Source organism: Heterodontus francisci, chromosome 2, assembly GCF_036365525.1.
Source record: "Heterodontus francisci isolate sHetFra1 chromosome 2, sHetFra1.hap1, whole genome shotgun sequence".
Lineage (NCBI taxonomy): Eukaryota > Metazoa > Chordata > Chondrichthyes > Heterodontiformes > Heterodontidae > Heterodontus > Heterodontus francisci.
The window spans coordinates 194,017,344-194,035,936 of record NC_090372.1 but is presented as its reverse complement, the minus strand read 5'-3'; the positions used below and the strand labels follow the sequence as shown (position 1 = coordinate 194,035,936).

Genomic DNA, 18,593 nt, shown 5'->3' with positions numbered 1-18,593 from the left:
TACTCCAGATGTGGTCTCACCAATGCCCTGTATAGCTGAAGCATAACTTCCCTACTTTTGTCTTCAATTCCCCTTGCAATAAATCATAACATTCTATTAGCTTTCCAAATTACTTGCTGTACATGCTAACCTTGTGCGATTCATGCACTAGGACACCCAGCACCCATATCCCTCTGCATCTTAGAGCTCTGCAATCTCTCACCACTTAGATAATGTGTTTCTTTTTTTATTCTTAATGCCAAAATGGACAATTTCACATTTTCCCACATTATACTCCATTTGCCAGATCTTTGCCCACTCACTTAACTTATCTATATCCCTTTGTAGCCTCCTTATGCCCGCTTCACAACTTAGTTTCCTACCTATCTTTGTGGTATCACCCTTCATCCAAGTCATTTATATAAATTGTAAAATGTTGAGGCCCAGCACTGATTCCTGTGTCACACCACTCGTTACATCTTGCCAACCAGATAATGACCCATTTATGCTTACTCTGTTTCCTGTTAGCTAGCCAATCTTTTATCCATGCCAATACGTTACCCCCTACACCAAGAGCTTTTATTTTAAGTAGTCATTGGTAGTACAGAACTTGAGTATTGCTGAAAATGGAGACATTTTGTTGAAGCTTTTCGTCTTGCACTATTCAGAACCAATGCAAGAGAAATCAACAAATTTATACTGTATAAGAAAAGAGAATGCTGATTGGTTGGCAAGTGGACTCTGATTGGTAGAGGCATTGCCATGGAGAATGCACCAGTTTATGGTGACTGACAGCTAACTGCCAAGCTTTGTTTGAAATTTAAACCAGACAGCTCAGACTCTGATTCCTCAGGGCAATGCCGTGACCAATGAACCAGCAAATGACTGTCACTTATTTTGTTTAGCTGAAACAGAAGCAATGTGTGTACATGTTCTTTGTCTGCAGAGAACAGAGCCCTGTGTATTAATATATGTAGCTTCCAGTATGCACATATGTACCATACTGTGAGCCAGACTGACAATCTTAAATCGGATGTCAGCGTAATCCTTAGCACACTGAGGGTTATTTAGCAAACGTTGTTCAGTTGCGGAATCACATTTAATGTTGGACACTGCGAGCTGGATTTCATAGAGGTCTCAATGTCAGGATCTGTGGCTGGGCGGGGGCTGGGGGTGTGCGCTGGGCTTGAAGACTGTCCTGGATGAGGTGACTGTTATTTAATATTCAAATTCATTAACTTACCTGAGTTAATGCTGTTCCCGTCACCTCCTAAAGTGACGCTGTGATCTTCATCCCGGCGGCTGGCACTGCCGCGCCTTCGGATCCCTGTCTGGGGAAACAAGGTGCAACACCTGTGGGGATGGGGAGGAGGTAAGTTTCTCAGTGCGGGAGGAGGGGAGCAGGGTCAAACTATTCTGATTGGTGGAGGGAATGGTGGGAAGGGGTAAAGTTAAAAGTTTGTGAACTTGGTGGGGGGGGAAGGGGCAGTGGAAGAGGGGCTGGAAACATGTATGAATTTTTTTTAAAATCAGTTTTATTAAACTTTCCCTTTAAACATTTAAATTAAATGTAAGGGCTGGAAGCCCTTTAAAAGGGCACCGGAGCCTGCGCAGTGGTGTTGGATGCCGTTGCCGGATCGCCCCTCCACATCATTGGCCGGGGGGGGGTGGGAGGGTGGGTGTTGAACACGGTCCGCCACAGCCATGTAAATGAGCCACCCCACATGTAATATCAAGGTGGCTCCGTGGAGTAAAACCCGCACATACAGGCTGCCATCTTTTACGGCCGCCGCGGATTACATAAAATTCAGCCCAGTGTTTTAAGTTTTGCAAGTATGGGGTGGTTGAGTACGGCCTGTACCTTGCCCATTGCAAACTGCGGAAGGGACATGTTGTTTGATACGATCCACTAATATTTAGGATGTACAGCCTATATACGAAGCATCACACTGGCACTGAAATTCATGTATAACATTACTCATTTTTGTGATAGGTAGAATGTCTTTTTGGCTTAATAGCAGCATCCTGTTAGTGGTGAACACCATATATGTTGCTACTGCATAGTAGCAGAGTGAAACAGCTAGCTTCACCTGTTGCTCAATTTTATGTGATGCTAGGTATATAGGCCATAGACTGGCAGATCGTATCAAACAACATGTCCCTCCCGCTGTTCGCAACGGGCAAAGTACAGGCTGTACCCAACCAGCCTGTGCTTGCAAAACTCAAAGCAGTGTCCGACATTAGATGTGATTCCACAACTGGACAACATGTGCTAAATAATCCTCAGCGTGTTAAGAATTACGCTGACAACCAATTTAAGATCGTTAGTCCGGCTCACAGTGTGGCACATTTGCGCGTACTGGAAGCTACATATATTAATACACAGGGCCATGTTCTTTGCAGACAGAAAGAACATGTACACACATTGCGCCTATTTCAGCTAAACAAAATAAGTGACAGCCATTCGCTGGTTCATTCCTCAGGGCGATGCTGTGACCAGAGTAAAGCTGCCGGGTTTAAATTTCAAATAAAGCTTGGCAGTTAACTGTCAGTTACCGTAAACTGTTACATTCTCCATGGCTATGCCTCTACCAGAATCTGTTTGACAATCAATCAGTGCTCTCTTCGCATACAGTGCTGTAACGTCTTTAATAATAGCTTCAAACATTTTCCATATGACAGATGTTAAGCTAACTGGCCTGTAGTTTCCTGTTTTCTGTCTCCCTCCCTTTTTGAATAAAGCAGTTATATTGCTCACCCTTTCCTCGTGAGACAACCGCTTCATCCCAGGAATCAGCCTTCTCCGAACTGCTTCCAATACAAGTATATCCCTCAAGTAAGGAGGGCAAAATTGCACCACAATACTCTAGGTGCGGTCTCACCAGTGGCCTGCATGGCTGTAGCAAGACTTCCCTACTTTTATACTCCAACCCCCTTGCAATAAATGCCAACATTCTGTTTGCCTTCCAAACTACTTGATGTACCTGCATGCTAACTTTTTGAGATTCATGTACAAGGACACCCAGATCTCTCTGTTCCACAGCACTCTGCGGTCTCCTTCCATGTAAATAATATTCTGCTTTTCTATTCTTCCTGCCAAAGTGGACAACCCCACATTATATTCCATCTGCCAAATTTTTGTCCACTCACTTAACCTATCTAAATCACTTTGCAGCCACTTGTGTCCTCCTCATAACATGCTTTCTATCTATCTTTGTATCGTCAGCAAATTAGGCTACAATACACTCTGTCCCTTCATCCAAGGCATTGATATCGATCATAAGTAGTTGAGGCCTCAGTATTGATCCCTGTGGCACTCCACTAGTTACAGTTTGCCAACTTGAAAATGACCCATTTATCCCAACTGTGTTTCCTGTTAGTTAGCCATGCTATTACACCCAACACCATGAGCTCTTATCTTGATAAGTAATCTTTTATGTAGCACCTTATCAAATGGTTCCCCTTTATCTGCCCTGCTTATAACATCCTCAAAGAACTAATAAATTTTTCAAACACAATTTCCCTTTCACAAAACCATGTTGACTCTACCTGCTTGAATTGTGATTTCCTAAATATCTGCTACTTCCTTAATAATGTATTCTAGCACTTTCCCAATGACAGATGTTAGGCTAACTGGCCTACAGTTTCCTGCTTTCTTGTCGCCGCTGCCCGCCCCCCCCCACCCACCCCCTCCCCAGCCTTTCTTGAATTGAGGTATTACATTTGTGATTTTCCAATCTGCTGGGACTTTTCCAGAATCTAGGGAATTTTTGAAGATTACAACCAATGCATCCACTTTCTCTGCAGCCATTTCTTTTAAGACCCTAGGATGCAGGCCTTCAGGTCCAGGGCACTCGTCAGCCTTCAGTCCCATTAGTTTCCTAGTACTTTTTCTCTAGTGATAGAGATTGTTTAAAGTTCCTTCCTCCCTTTGCCTCTTGACTTTCTGTTATTCTTGGAATGCTTTTTGTACCTACTACCGTGAAGACAGATTAAAAATACTTGTTCAAAGTCCCTGTCATTTCCATGTTTCCCATTATTAATTCCCTAGTCTCATCCTCCAAGGGACCAACACTTACTTTAGCTACTCTCTTCCTTTTTATATATTTGTAGAAGCTCTTATTGTTGATTTTTATATTTCTTGCTAGTAGGTTTATTTAGACGTACATAATTGTGCAAGTACTCATGACACCACTAAAAAGAGCTGGGGATGGTCATCTGACTTGGAAGTGTGAATTTTCAAAGGGATAGTGTCTTTAAAATGGTTTTCCCTCATGGATGGAGATTTCCTATTCACATATGCAGACTGAATGAATTAAATAATTTACTTATTTTATTAGCCCCAGGGAATTTTTTCATTTTCATATTTAGTATCCAGAGAAAGGTTATGATCAGTATTAGACCCTACAAGCTGCTTGCTGACAGGATCCATAGCCAACTTTAATTGAGCAATTGCCTTGCACATTTGAAGGTTTTGTGGTGGATATTCACAAACCATTAAATCATTTGTACGGTAGGGAATTCCAAATTTCCTCCCTTCCTGTACTGAAGGCAGTAACCTGTGCTGCAACATGGTTCCACTGGTATTGCCTTTCCTAGCCTGAATTTTTGAACTAGAGCAGTGAGCATCAGTATGCTATTATGGAGACATTAATAAAACAAACTCATTCAGGGAAGGGAGAGCAGTTTTCCCCACTGGCACAAATTTTGAAGTAGCACAGGGCACAGGGAGGATTTAGGGTCTGCATTGGGATCCAGCTACAGCCAGACAGAGCAGGCTTCAGATCAGGAAGCACAAATGTCAGGTAGCAGAAGGTCAAACAAAATTAGACAGAGGAAAGAGGCCAGGGTCACATGGTCCTCAGCTCAGAGAACAGGCATTGGGATTAAATTACTTTAAATGATGGGGCCATGAAGAGGGACACAGCAGGGATGAAGTGATGACCAGCAAACCAGTAAAAGTTATGGGATGAGATGGGACTGGGTTAACTGGGCGATGGAAAGATGAGGTGGGATTTCATTACCCCATTAGATGTCCTAGACTCCAAGCATAGTTATCACGTTAAGCTTAGACAGCTGGAATTTTTTACTCTAGAAAAGCATAAACTTTGGAAAGATTTGATTGAAATGTTTAAAATAATGAGGGCACCAGACAGTATCAATGTGGATAGACTATTTGAATTGGATAGGATAAGGAGAACCAAGGTACATGCATCTAAGTTACGTAATCATATAACTAGGTTAGAGGTTTATCTTTTCTCAGAGGGTCACCACCATCTGGATTAAGTTGCCTGTTCATGCAGTAAGTGTGGATTTACTGCAAGTTTTCAAAAGTGAGCTGTACAAGTTCCTAAAGAAAAACAAAACATGCTGGAAAGACTCAGGTCTGGCAGCATCTGTGGAGAGAGAAGCAGAGTTAACATTTCAGGTCTATGACCTTTCATCAGAACTGGTACAAGTTCCTGGCTGAGGCAGATATCACTGTGTACAAAAGGTAGGTGAGAGATTGGTGGCATGTTTCATGGTTACTATGGTATCCTGAACCTGGTTTGATTTCACACATGGATCGGAAAGATATTCACAGAATTCCTTTCGCCTGAGTTGGCCATGGGTTTTTTTTTTTAAGTTTTTGTTTGCCACGCAGGGCTGCTGGTGGGTGCAGCAGCATTTAGGGATCATGATCACAGAATTGTTACAGTGCAGAAGGAGGCCAATTGGTCCATCGTGTCCACACTGACTCTCTGAAAGAGCAATTCCCTCAGTTCCATTCCCCTGCCTTCTCCCCATACCCTTGCACACTCTTCCTAGTCATATGACTGTCTAATTCCCTTCTGAATGCTTCAATTGAACCTACCTCCACCACATTCTCAGGCAGCGTATTCCAGACCTTAACCACTCGCTGCATGAAAAAGATTTTCCTCATGTCACTTTTGCTTCTCTTACCAAATACTTTAAATCTGTGCCATCTTGTTCTCGATCCTTTCACGAGTGGGAACAGTTTCTCTCCATCTACTCTGTCCAGATACTTAATAGTAACATGACTGTATGTGACAGACTTGATGGATCAGCTGTTCTTTTCCTCTCTGTCATTTTTGTACGCTCCTTTGTAATTGTAAGTATTTAGACACATTTTTAGGCATTTAAGTATCCAGGTGTTATCTCAAGTATGAGAGAGTCACATAAAGCATAACTAAACTGTGATACATAAAATGTGACAAACACAAGACTATTAACATTTTATAGATTGGTTACCTGAGTGCAACACAGCAAGAGCAAAGCCAAGCAACTGAGCCTGAAACTCTGCATCAGTGGCATCGACCATAACTATATCCTTACAGACCGTGAGGTATATCTATGGAAAGGAAATGTAGTTAGGATCCTTAGGTTTGTACTCCAATTTGCAAATACCAAGAAATAGAAAAAAAAATGTTTAGGTACATTAGACAGCATATTTAAATTAAGGTATATAATTTTGTTTAGAAACCCAGGTGAAAGATCTCGATCCATAGTTCAAAATTCCAACAAAGTTGGCAAGTGTAAAAGAATGCCAGGCACATTTGGAGCAATGTTCCCTGTAAAATTTTGTTTTACAAACTTGCAGCCAGTTTTTTCAATGCACAGTACCTTAAATGTTTTTTGCACAGCCACACATGTGCGGTATTCAATCCAGAACAAGGCACGCATGGTACCTTCCAGACAGCTGTGCAGCTTAGCAGGAAATTGGTGAGTAATACCAAGTTAGAAGTCTGTGGGGGAGAAACTAGTTTGCACAATGCTGCCTCGTCGATTCTCCAGGGGCAGGTAATGCCGTGGACTGCTACTTGCACGGCCTGTGCAGCACTCTTCAATGATATTCATGAAGAAAGTTGTGCAGGTAGTGGCCCACGGCGCTGCCTGCCCCTGGGGAATTCATGTAGTCTGCGCAGCAATGCTTCAAATGAATTTCTCCCTCTGCAGACTGCAGAAGGAATACTTAAGAGAGCCAAGAGGTTCAACAATAAGATAGAGTGGGGTACTGTAAATGAGGAAGAAGCTCATGTAGAGGAGTGTTTGCAGTATAATACAATGAGCGGAATTTAAGAATATTACTGACCATAGGGCGACTAAAATCGAAACTGGAATTTTACCACCTCCATCTTTCTCCTCCTAAATCTTACTTACTTATCATCTGTTCCATCATGAATCTCTACTGGCTTCCATCCCCAAGAATATAGATTTCAAAATTCTCGTCTTAGTTTACAAATCTCTTCACAGCCTAGTGGCACTTTACTTGCTACAACCTCCTTCAGTCTTATGTTCCAGCTTACATCCTCTGCTCTACCAACTCTGGTCTACAGTGTTTCTCTCCCTCTGCTTCACTATTGGAGGTACAGTCATCACGGCCCTGCAGTCTAGAATTCTTCAACTAAATCCTAACAAACACAATGCAACTCTGAGCAAGCCTTGACTCGTGACCCTCCCACAGCCCCATGACCAAAACCTTCACCCACATCTCCCCACCCACCATGCCTTCACCTGCACCCCTGATTAAGCCTTCACCTGCTCTTACTGCTGCCCCCAACCAAACCTTCATCTACATTTACGCCCCCACCCCCCCACCAAGCCTTCACCCACTCCCCGCACCCACCGACCAAGCCCTCACTCAGCTCCCTGAATTCTTCCCACAATTCCTGAAGAGGACGGTGTGAAACAGACTGGTAAGCTCGAGGAAGTGCTCGTTAGGAGGGAAGATGTGTTGGGGTTTTTGAATAACTTGAAGATAGACAAGTCTCCCGGGCCTGACGGGGTATATCCAAGGATGTTATGGGAAGCAAGGGATGAAATTGCAGAGCCGCTGGCAATGATCTTTTCATCTTCTCTGTTGACGGGGGTGGTACCAGGTGATTGGAGGGTGGCAAATGTTGTGCCCCTGTTCAAGAAAGGGAATAGGAACAACCCTGGGAATTACAGGCCAGTTAGTCTTACTTCGGTGGTAGGCAAGTTGATGGAAAAGGTGCTGAGGGATAGGATTTCTGAGCATCTGGAAAGACACTGCTTGATTCGGGACAGTCAGCACGGTTTTGTGAGGGGTAGGTCTTGCCTCACAAGCCTGATTGAATTCTTTGAGCAGGTGACCAAGCAAGTGGATGAGGGTAAACCAGTGGATGTGGTGTACATGGATTTTAGTAAGGCATTTGATAAGGTCCCCCATGGTAGACTTATGGAGAAAGTCAGGAGGCATGGGATAGTGGGGAATGTGGCCAGTTGGATTAAGAACTGGCTAACTGATAGAAGGCAGAGAGTGGTCTTAGATGGTAAATACTCAGCCTGGAGCCCAGTTACCAGTGGCGTGCCACAGGGATCAGTTCTGGGTCCTCTCCTGTTTGTGATTTTTATTAACGACTTGGATGAGGAAGTCGAAGGGTGGGTCAGTAAATTTGCAGATGATACAAAGGTTGGTGGAGTTGTGGATACCGAGGAGGGCTATTGTCGTCTGCAAAGGGACTTGGATAGGTTGCAGTGCTGGGCTGAAAAGTGGCAGATGGAGTTTAACCCTGAAAAGTGTGAGGTCGTCCATTTTGGAAGGACAAACACGAATGCAAAATACTGGGTTAACGGTAGGGTTCTTGGGCATGTGGAGGAGCAGAGAGACCTTGGGGTCTATGTGCATAGATCGTTGAAAGTTGCAACTCAAGTGGATAGGGCTGTGAAGAAGGCATATGGGGTGTTAGCGTTCATTAGCAGAGGGATTGAATTTAAGAGCCGTGAGGTGATGATGCAGCTGTACAGGACCTTGGTAAGGCCTCATTTGGAGTACTGTGTGCAGTTCTGGTCGCCTCATTTTAGGAAGGATGTGGAAGCCTTGGAGAGGGTGCAGAGGAGATTTACCAGGATGTTGCCTGGAATGGAGAATAAGTCTTACGAGGAAAGGCTGAACATTCTAGGCCTCTTCTCATTAGAACGGAGAAGGATGAGGGGTGACATGATAGAGGTTTATAAGATGATCAGGGGAATAGATAGGGTAGACAGTCAGAAACTTTTTCCCCGGGTGGAGCAAAGCGTTACAAGGGGTCATAAATTTAAGGTGAAGGGTGGGAGATATAAGGGGGATGTCAGGGGAAGGTTCTTTACCCAGAGAGTGGTCGGGGCATGGAATGCCTTGCCTGGGGAAGTTGTTGAGTCAGAAACTTTAGGGACTTTCAAACGGCTTTTAGATAGGTATATGGATAAAGGAGAATGATGGGGTATAGATTAAATTGTCCTTGACAGAGGACAAAGGATCGGCACAACATCGTGGGCCGAAGGGCCTGTTCTGTGCTGTATTTTTCTATGTTCTATGTTCTATGTTCTCTAATTCCAGCTTGGATCTGACTATGTGGCGCAGTGGTTAGCACCGCAGCCTCACAGCTCCAGCGACCCGGATTCAATTCCAGGTACTGCCTGTGTGGAGTTTGCAAGTTCTCCCTGTGTCTGCGTGGGTTTCCTCCGGGTGCTCGGGTTTCCTCCCACATGCCAAAGACTTGCAGGTTGATAGGTAAATTGGCCATTATAAATTACCCCTAGGATAGGTAGGTGATAGGGAAATATAGGGACTGGTGGGGATGTGGTAGGAATATGGAATTAGTATAGGATTAGTATAAATGGGTGGTTGATGGTCGGCACAGACTCGGTGGGCCGAAGGGCCTGTTTCAGTGCTGTATCTCTAATAAAAAAAAAAGTCCCCATTGGGATGTTTTACCATGAAATAGGTACAAATTGTTGCAAGTGTGAAGGCAGGGTGAAAGCACAGTGACAGCAAAACAGAACTGCTTGATCTCCTTTTGGGCTTGTCTGAAAATAAATTATTCTGAATGGGTAGTAACTCAAAGACAATTGCAGCAGCCATTCTGCACACAGCAGAATCTCTGAAACAGTAATCAGATTGATAAATAGCTGAGCTTTATTGATGGTTTTGGTTGAGAGAGGATATTTATTTTTTTTATTTTTAGAGATACAGCACTGAAACAGGCCCTTCGGCCCACTGAGTCTGTGCCGAACAACAACCACCCATTTCATACTAATCCTACATTAATCCCATATTCCCTACCACGTCCCCACCATTCTCCTACCACCTACCTACACTAAGGGCAATTTACAATGGCCAATTTACCTATCAACCTGCAAGTCTTTGGCTGTGGGAGGAAACCGGAGCACCCGGCGGAAACCCATGCAGTCACAAGGAGAACTTGCAAACTCCACACAGGCAGTACCCAGAACTGAATCCGGGTCGCTGGAGCTGTGAGGCTGCGGTGCTAGCCACTGCCGCCCTAGAAGAACTTCCTGCTGTTCTGCCATGCAATCCTTGACATCCAGCTGAATGGGTCAATGGTGCTTCATTCAAGGTCTCATCAGAAAGTAGCATCTTGACCAAAGCTAATTCAGAAATGGAGTTCTACAACTATGCCAAGGTAAGCCTATATTTATAAGAAGCTCAATGACGGTAGTAATACCTCAAGTGATGATATGAATAGCTGATCCTATCCAATGAGGGACTAAGGGAGAAAGTTAGTGGCTAAGACTTTCTAAGTAGAATCACACCATCTTTGAATTTTAAACAAGAATGGCCCAACAAAGAGGAAACCATCTGCTAAAATTAAGTATTTTCTGCAGTTCACACCAATTCTGATGCCTGGCAAAACAGCAAAGGTAGCATTTCAATCAAAAAAATGGTAGCAATGTGACTGAGGACAATGAAATGTGCAAAAAGAACTGAAGTTTGTCAGGAAAGAGGATGATCACATTCAAAAGTCTCTTAAAGAGACAGTACAAGGATTACTAAAAGGAACAGTGTGTGGAATATACCAAATAGAGAGAAGTGTATTAAAGATAAAGACCAACATGACAAATAACGGGATAGATGCTCCACGATGTGAGGTACCCAAATCTAGACAAACAGTTTCTTAAATTTTCCCAGCATCGCATTTTTTGGTGTTACATAAAATGAGGATAGCATTCCCCTTTTAAAAGGATCACCTTTTCAACTCTTAATTTCTCTTTAGTTCTCCCCAAAATATATCAAAACCACAATATTCATTAAGATACCATCTTTTCTCTCTTCCCCTCAGAGAGATTCAATTTTCAACCTCATTGGAAAAACAGGATTGGACATATGTTTTGTAATCTTTCCAAACTAATGTACGATATTAGATTTTTAAAATTTCTGTAACTATGACTGCTGAACATTTACATTTGAACACACTTTATCCTGCTACTTACTTCAACCACTTGTCTTGCAACATCACTCTGATGCTCTGACACCTCCATCTCCTTTCCTGGAATGTGCAGAAATTGCAACACTTCTTCATCTAACCAGCCCGCACTACTTTCAAGAACCGAAAGATAAGTTCTACCATCTGCAGAGAACTGGAAATAGCAATCAGAAAAAGCAGCAATGTTCAATGTTAAGCAGTCTGCTACAAGGGCATTAATTAGAAAATAAAATGTTTAAAAATAGACACAACAACTCATTTATATAGTATTAAAAAAAAGCAAGAAATGCTGGAAATACTCAGCAGGTCTGGCAGGATCTGTGGAGAGAGAAGCAGAGTTAACGTTTCAGGTCAGTGACCCTTCATCAGAACTGGCATCGAGGTCTGGAGCGAGTTGCCAAGGGCGGAGAGTGGCTAGTGGGGCGGGAGCGAGTGATGGGAATCGAGCTCCAGCCTCAAAGTCTCCCATTCAGCCGCTCCTTCCAACCAAGTTTGGGGGGGGGGGGGGGGGGGGGGCTGGATATCTGATGACGCTTTATCGCACATGCGTGAAGATGGACCAGGCGCAGACACACGATGACGTTGGCGCTGCGCGATGACGTCATCCCGTGCATGCACCACTTAGTCCTGGCAAGACATAGGTAGCTCATGTGCGCAGCGTGGAGCACTCTGATGATGTCAGCAGGCCGCTGCGTTGTCAGGAGTCACTTTGTTTTACATTATGTTTGAAAGTGAGGTAGTTCAATTTGAAGCCAGGGTGCTAGGCTTGAACAAAGGAATTTAAGAATTCCTTTGAGGGGCAAATTGGCTGAGGTGGATTGGGAAAATACATTAAAAGGTATCACAGTACATAGGCAATGGACAGTCTTTAAAGAAAAATTTCAACATTTACAGCAACTATACATTCCGTAAAGGCACAAAAACCCCAAAAGTAAAGGCAGTGGATAACAAAGGAAGTTAAGGATTGTCTAAGATTAAAAGAAAAGGCCTATAAAGTTGGCAGAAATAGTAGTAAACCTGAGGATTGGGAGGATTTTAGAATACAGCAAAGGAGGACAAAGAAACTGATAAAGAAAGGGAGAATAGAATATGAATATAAGCTGGCAAAAAATATGAAAACGGACTGTAAAAGCTTCAATAGGTACATGAAAAGGAAATGCTTGGCTAAGACAAATCTGGGTTTATTACAGGCAGAGTCAGGAGAATTTATAATGGGGAATAGAGAAATGGCAGAGAAGCTAAATGATTACTTTGTGTCTGTCTTCACTGAGGAAGATACAAGAAATCTCCCAGAATTAGAGATCCAAGGAATTAGGAAGGTTGTACTGGAAAACTTAATGGGGCTGAAGGTCGATAAGTCCCCAGGACCTGATATTCTACATCCCAGAATGTTGAAAGAGGTAGCTATGGAGATAGTGGATGCATTGATGATCATCTTCCAAACATAGATAGCTTCTGGAGTGGTTCCTGCAGATTGGAAGGTTGCAAATGTCACTCCACTATTTAAGAGAGAGAGAGAGATAGAGATAGAGAGAGAGAAAACAAGGAATTGCCTGTTAGCCTTACATCAGTTGTTGGGAAAATGCTAGAATTTATTCTGAAGGATGTGATAAATGGATACTTGGATAATAATGATCTGATGAGCATAGTCAACATGGATTTATGAATGGGAAATCATTTTTGACGAACCTGTTGGAGTTTTTTTGAGGATGTTACTAACAGAATTGATAAAGGGGAGTTGGTGGACGTGGTATACTTGGATTTTCACAAGGCCTTTGATAAAGTCCCCCACAGGAGGTTGGTCAGCAAAATTAAAGTACATGGGACAGGAGGTAATATACTGGCATGGATTAAGGATTGCTTAACAGGCAGTAGGAATAACTGGGTCATTCTCGCGTTGACAGGCTACGACTAGTGGGGTACCGCAAGGATCAGTGCTTGGGCCCCAGCTGTTCACAATATATATCAATGATTTGGATGCAAGGAATAAATGTAGTAATTCCAAGTTCGCGGATGACACAAAACTAGGTGGGAATGTGAGTTGTGAGGAAGATGCAAAGTGGCTTCAAGGGAATTTGGAAAGACTTAGTGAATGGGCAAGAACGTGGCAGATGGAATATAATGTGGAAAAATGAGATGTTATCCACTTTGGTAGGAAGAATAGATGTGCACAGTATTTCTCAAAGGCTGCATTTGCTGACAATGCAACCACTCGGTGATGCTGTACTGGCACATGTGCAAATGCAGCCCGTTCCACTAAAATGTCACAGGCTGCGACGTTCAGGCAGCTGCCAGGACTAAAGATGGCGCTGCCAAAATAATCACAGAAAGGCAACGTAAACCCATGGCAGTACACAATAGCCAGAGAGAGAGCGGGCAGCTGTTTGGGAGAGGAGGGGGGGGGGGGGGGGAGAAAAAGAGATAGCAAGGAGCCAGTGGCCACGGGTGGGGGGGGGGTAAACGCACCCACACCCGCCCCACCAAGGTGTTCAGCCACTCTCCCCCGTGTTACTTAATGATGTCATCTGCGCATGCGCCAACAAGTCCTGGCAATGCAGAACGCTGCATACGCTCAGACAGCAGGAGCCCATTTGCGCATGTGCGCAGCCTGATGATGTTTCTTAAATGGTAAGAGATTAGAAAATGTACATGTACAAAAGGGACCTGGATGTCCTTGTCAATAAGTCACTGAAAGCTGACATGCAGGTGTAGCAAGCAATTAAGAAGGCTAATGGTATGCTAGCCTTTATCGCAAGAGGATTTGAGTACAGGAATAGGTTAGTCTTGTTTCAATTGTATAGAACCTTGGATAGACTGCACCTGGAGTACTGTGAGCAGTTTTGGTCCCCTTACCTTAGGGACGATATTATTGCCATAGAGGGAGTGCAATGAAGGTTCACAAGACTTGTTCCCGGGATGGCAGGACTGTCCTATGGAGAGAGATTGGGGAAACTGGGCCTGTATTCTCTGGAGTTTCGAAGAATGAGAGGTGATCATTGACACCGACAAAATAATTACAGGGTAGATGCAGGTGTTTCCCTGGGTTGGGGAGTCCAGAACCATTGAACTCAATTTCAATTTGCGACTGCGGCGGGTAGAGACCCTTAATTAGGGATTAATTAGCCAGTTAAGGGCTTCAATTGGCAGCGGGGCAGGAAGGCCATTCACAAGCCTTCCCACCCCAGACTAAAGGCCGGCTCGGGTTTGCAAATGAAACCCAACCCGGGCCCAACAGAACCACGCCCGACCAGAGTCCTTTCATTTTTTCCCGCGCCCGACCCGACCATCAGTTAACCTAGCTTCTGTTTTTCACTTTGTTGCTTATCTGCACAAGCTTAAAAAACTGAAACTAAACAACCTTTCAAGTCCAAAAAGTACATTAACAGTGGAGCTATGTACCAGAGGTGGCGACAGAGTGCGTCTGACCCAGCCCGAGCCTGAATGCTGGACCAGGATGAGCGACCCGACCCAAACCTGACACATATCGTCGGGTCCCGTCGGGTAGCCGTGCTCCACCCCAGACTAAATTTCAGTGGAGGCTAGATCCCCCCCCTCTCCCCCTCCCCATTATCCCACCTGATTTTATGCTCTCCTCACCTCCAAATCTGCTGTGGGGGGGGAAGAGCATAAACCTCCACCCAAAGGATAAGATTAACTTCTACTTGGGCTCAGCCTTACCTCCAGCAGTAACAGCAAACTCAGACTCCTCAGATACTGAAGCAGTCCATGTAGAAATGCAGCAAGACCTCCCCATCCAGGCTTGGGCTGATAAGTGGCAAGTAACATTTGCGCCACACAAGTGCCAGGCAATGACCATCTCCAACAAGAGAGCATCTAACCATCTCCCCTTGACATTCAACGGCATTACCATCGCTGAATCCCCCACTATCAACATCCTAGAGGCTACCATTGACCAGAAACTGAACTGGAGTAGCCATATAAATACTGTGGCTCCAAGAGCAGGTCAGAGGCTAGGAATCCTGCAGTGAGTAACTCACCTCCTGACTCCCCAAAGCCTGTCCACCATCTGCAAGGCACAAGTCAGGAGTGTGATGGAATACTCTCCACTTGCCTGGATTGGTGCAGCTCCAACAACACTCAAGAAGCTCGACACCATCCAGGACAAAGCAGCCTGCTTGATTGGTATCCCATCTACAAACATTCACTCCCTCCACCACCGACGCACAGTGACAGCAGTGTGTACCATCTACAAGATGCACTGCAGCAATGCACCAAGGCTTCTTAGACAGCACCTTCCAAACCCGTGACCTCTTACCAACTAGAAGGACAAGGGCAGAAAATGCATGGGAACACCACCACCTGCAAGTTCCCCTCCAAGTCACACACCATCCTGACTTGGATCTATATCGCCATTCCTTCACTGTCGCTGGGTCAAAATCCTGGAACTCCCTTCCCAACAGCGCTGTGGGTATACCTACCCCAAATGGACTGCAGCGGTTCAGGAAGGCAGCTCACCACCACCTTCTCAAGGGCAATTGGGGATGAGCAATAAATGCTGGCCTGGCCAGCGTCGCCCACATCCCATGAATAAATTTTTTAAAAACTCTTTGTACTGTACTGTACATGTATAGACTAGCGTACTGACAATGATCTTTTTTTTAAAAAAAATATAAATAATGTATATTTTGTAATTATTAATCACTCAGGTCCTTCCTGGTCTCCGCATCTCAGCTGCTCACTGGATAAACCTGCAGCAAGTATTTCAACCTGTAAAGCAGGAGTCTAGGTAATGTATAATGATAATTTCTGAGCCTTCGGGCAATTGTTGTGTTTATTTTAAGCAATACAGTGTGGCACAAACTCCATGGGTTTCTGTTTAACTCGTGACCAATCACTGACTTCATGGCTCCAATCTTGATCTTTTTAAACAACCTTTCAAGTCCAATTATAGTTTTTGTTGCTTATCTGCACAAACTGAAAAAGTGAAAAACGGATTCGAAATCGGAAGGTAGGCAAAGTGAACATTCCGGTGGTTGGGTCAGGCACGGGAAAAAATGGAAGGACCGGGGCCAGGACGGGCTCTGGTCCGATGTGGTTCTGTCAGGTTCGGGTCGGGTTTATTTTTCCTGACCTGAGCAGGTCTTTAGTCCATCTGGTGCGGGTCCACCCACAGCGCTGTTAGGAAGGGAGTTCCAGGATTTTTGAGGCTGCAGTGAAGGAACAGCAATATATTTCCGAGTCAGGATGGTGTGTGATGGTGGGGTTCCCATGTGTCTGCTGCCCTTGTCCTTCTAGAATCGCAGAATCGTTACAGTACAGAAGGTGGTCATTCGGCCCATCATGTCTGCACTGGCTCTCCAAAATAGCAATTCCCTCAGTTCCATTCCCTTGCCTTCTCCCCATTAACCCTGCACATTCTTCCTTTTCACATAACTGTCTAATCCCCATTTGAATGCTTCAATTGAACCTGCCTCCACCACGCTCTCAGGCAGTGCATTCTAGACCCTGACCATTTGCTGAGTGAAAAAGATTTTCCTCATATAACTTTTGCTTCTCTTACCAAATACTTTAAATCTGTGCCCTCTCATTCCCGATCCTTTCACAAGTGGGAACAGTTTCTGTCTATCTACTCTTTTCAGACCCCTCATGATTTTGAATACCTCTATCAAATCACCTCTCAGCCTTCTCTTCTCCAAGGAAAACAGTCCTAACTTCTCCAAACTATCTTCATAACTGAAATTCCTCATCCCTGGAATCATTCTCGTGAATCTTTTCTGTACTCTCTACAATGCCCTCATGCCTTTCCTAAAATGCAGTGCCCAGAACTGGACGCAATACTCCAGCTGAGGCCAAACTAGTATCTTATACAAGTTCAACATAACCTTGCTCTGTACTCTATGCCCCTATTAATAAAGCCCAAGACACTGTATGCTTTATTAACTGCTCTCTCAACTTGTCCTGCCACCTTCAATGACTTATGCACATACACACCCAGGTCCCTCTGCTCCTGCACCCCACTTTAGAATTGTGCCCTTTATTCTGTATTGTCTTTCGATGTTCTTCCTACCAAAATGAATCACTTCACATTTTGCTGCATTGAACTTCATCTGCCACCTGTCTGCCCATTCCACCAATTTGTCTATGTCCCTTTGAAGTTCGACACTATCCTCCTCACAGTTCACAATGCTTCAAAGTTTCGTATCATCTGCAAACTTTGAAATTGTGCCCTGTACACCAAGGTCTAGGTCATTAATATATATCGGGAAAAGCAAAGGTCCCAACACTGATCCCTGAGGAACTCTACTACAAACCTTCCTCCAGTCTGCAAAACATCCATTAACCACTACTCTTTGTTTCCTGTCACTCAGCCAATTTCATATCCATGTTGCTACAGTCCCTTTTATTCCTTGAGCTACAAGTTTGCTCACAAGTCTGTTGTGTGGCATTGTATCAAATGCCTTTTAAAAGTCCATGTATACATCAACAGCACTGCCCTCATCAACCCTCTCTGTTACCTCCCCAAAAACTCCAACAAGCTAGTTAAATATGATTTGCTCTTAAGAGGGCGGCACAGTGGCGCAGTAGGGCGGCACAGTGGTTAGCACCGCAGCCTCACAGCTCCAGGGACCCGGGTTCGATTCTGGGTACTGCCTGTGTGGAGTTTGCAAGTTCTCCCTGTGACTGCGTGGGTTTTCGCCAGTTTCCTCCCACAGCCAAAGACTTGCAGGTTGGTAGGTAAATTGGCCATTGTAAATTGCCCCTAGTAGGTGGTAGGGAATATGGGATTACTGCAGGGTTAGTATAAAAAAAAAATCCATGCTGGCTTTCCTTAATTAACTCGCATTGTTCATGTGACTATTGATTTTGTCCCGAATAATTTTTTCTAAAAGTTTTCCCACCACTGAAGTTACACTGACTGGCCTGTAGTTGCTGGGCTTATCTTCACACCCTTTCTTGAACAAGGGTGTAATGTTTGCAATTCTCCAGTCCTCTGGCACCATCCTAGCGTCTAAGGAAGACTGAAAAATTATGGCCTGTGCCTCTGCAATTTCCATCCTCACTTCCCTCAGTATCCTTGGCTGCATCTCATCTGTTCCTGTTGCTTTATCCACTTTAAGTACAGACAGCGTATCTAATACTTCCTCTATCAATTTTAAACCCCTCGAGCATCTGACTTGGCAAAGACAGATGCAAAGTATTCATTTAATACCTCAGCTATGCCCTCTGCCTCCATGTGTAAATCTCCTATCTGGTCCCTAATCTGCCCACTCCTCCTTTCATCACCCTTTTACTATTTATATGCCTATACAAAAATTTGGGATTTCCCTTAATGCTAGCTGCCAGTCTCTTTTCATGCTCTCTCTTTGCTTCTCTTATTTGCTTTTTCACTTCCCGTCTGGACTTTCTATATTCAGCCTGGTTCTC

General features: G+C 44.2%; 1 protein-coding gene across 6 annotated transcripts in view; it reads right to left on the bottom strand.

Moving 5' to 3' along the window:
• Positions 1–18,593, bottom strand: part of ncapg2 (non-SMC condensin II complex, subunit G2) — a 159,137-nt gene that overhangs the window by 43,397 nt on the left and 97,147 nt on the right. For all 6 annotated transcript variants that reach the window (XR_010969404.1, XM_068015001.1, XM_068014998.1 and 3 more), the window contains exons 21-22: positions 11,215–11,361; positions 6,232–6,331 (exon numbers count right to left, since the gene is read on the bottom strand). Coding sequence is in view for 5 of the 6 variants with exons in the window: in XM_068015001.1 (XP_067871102.1) it covers positions 6,232–6,331; positions 11,215–11,361 (247 nt within the window). In the remaining variant the exon portion in view is untranslated. The remainder of the gene's footprint in view (positions 1–6,231; positions 6,332–11,214; positions 11,362–18,593) is intronic.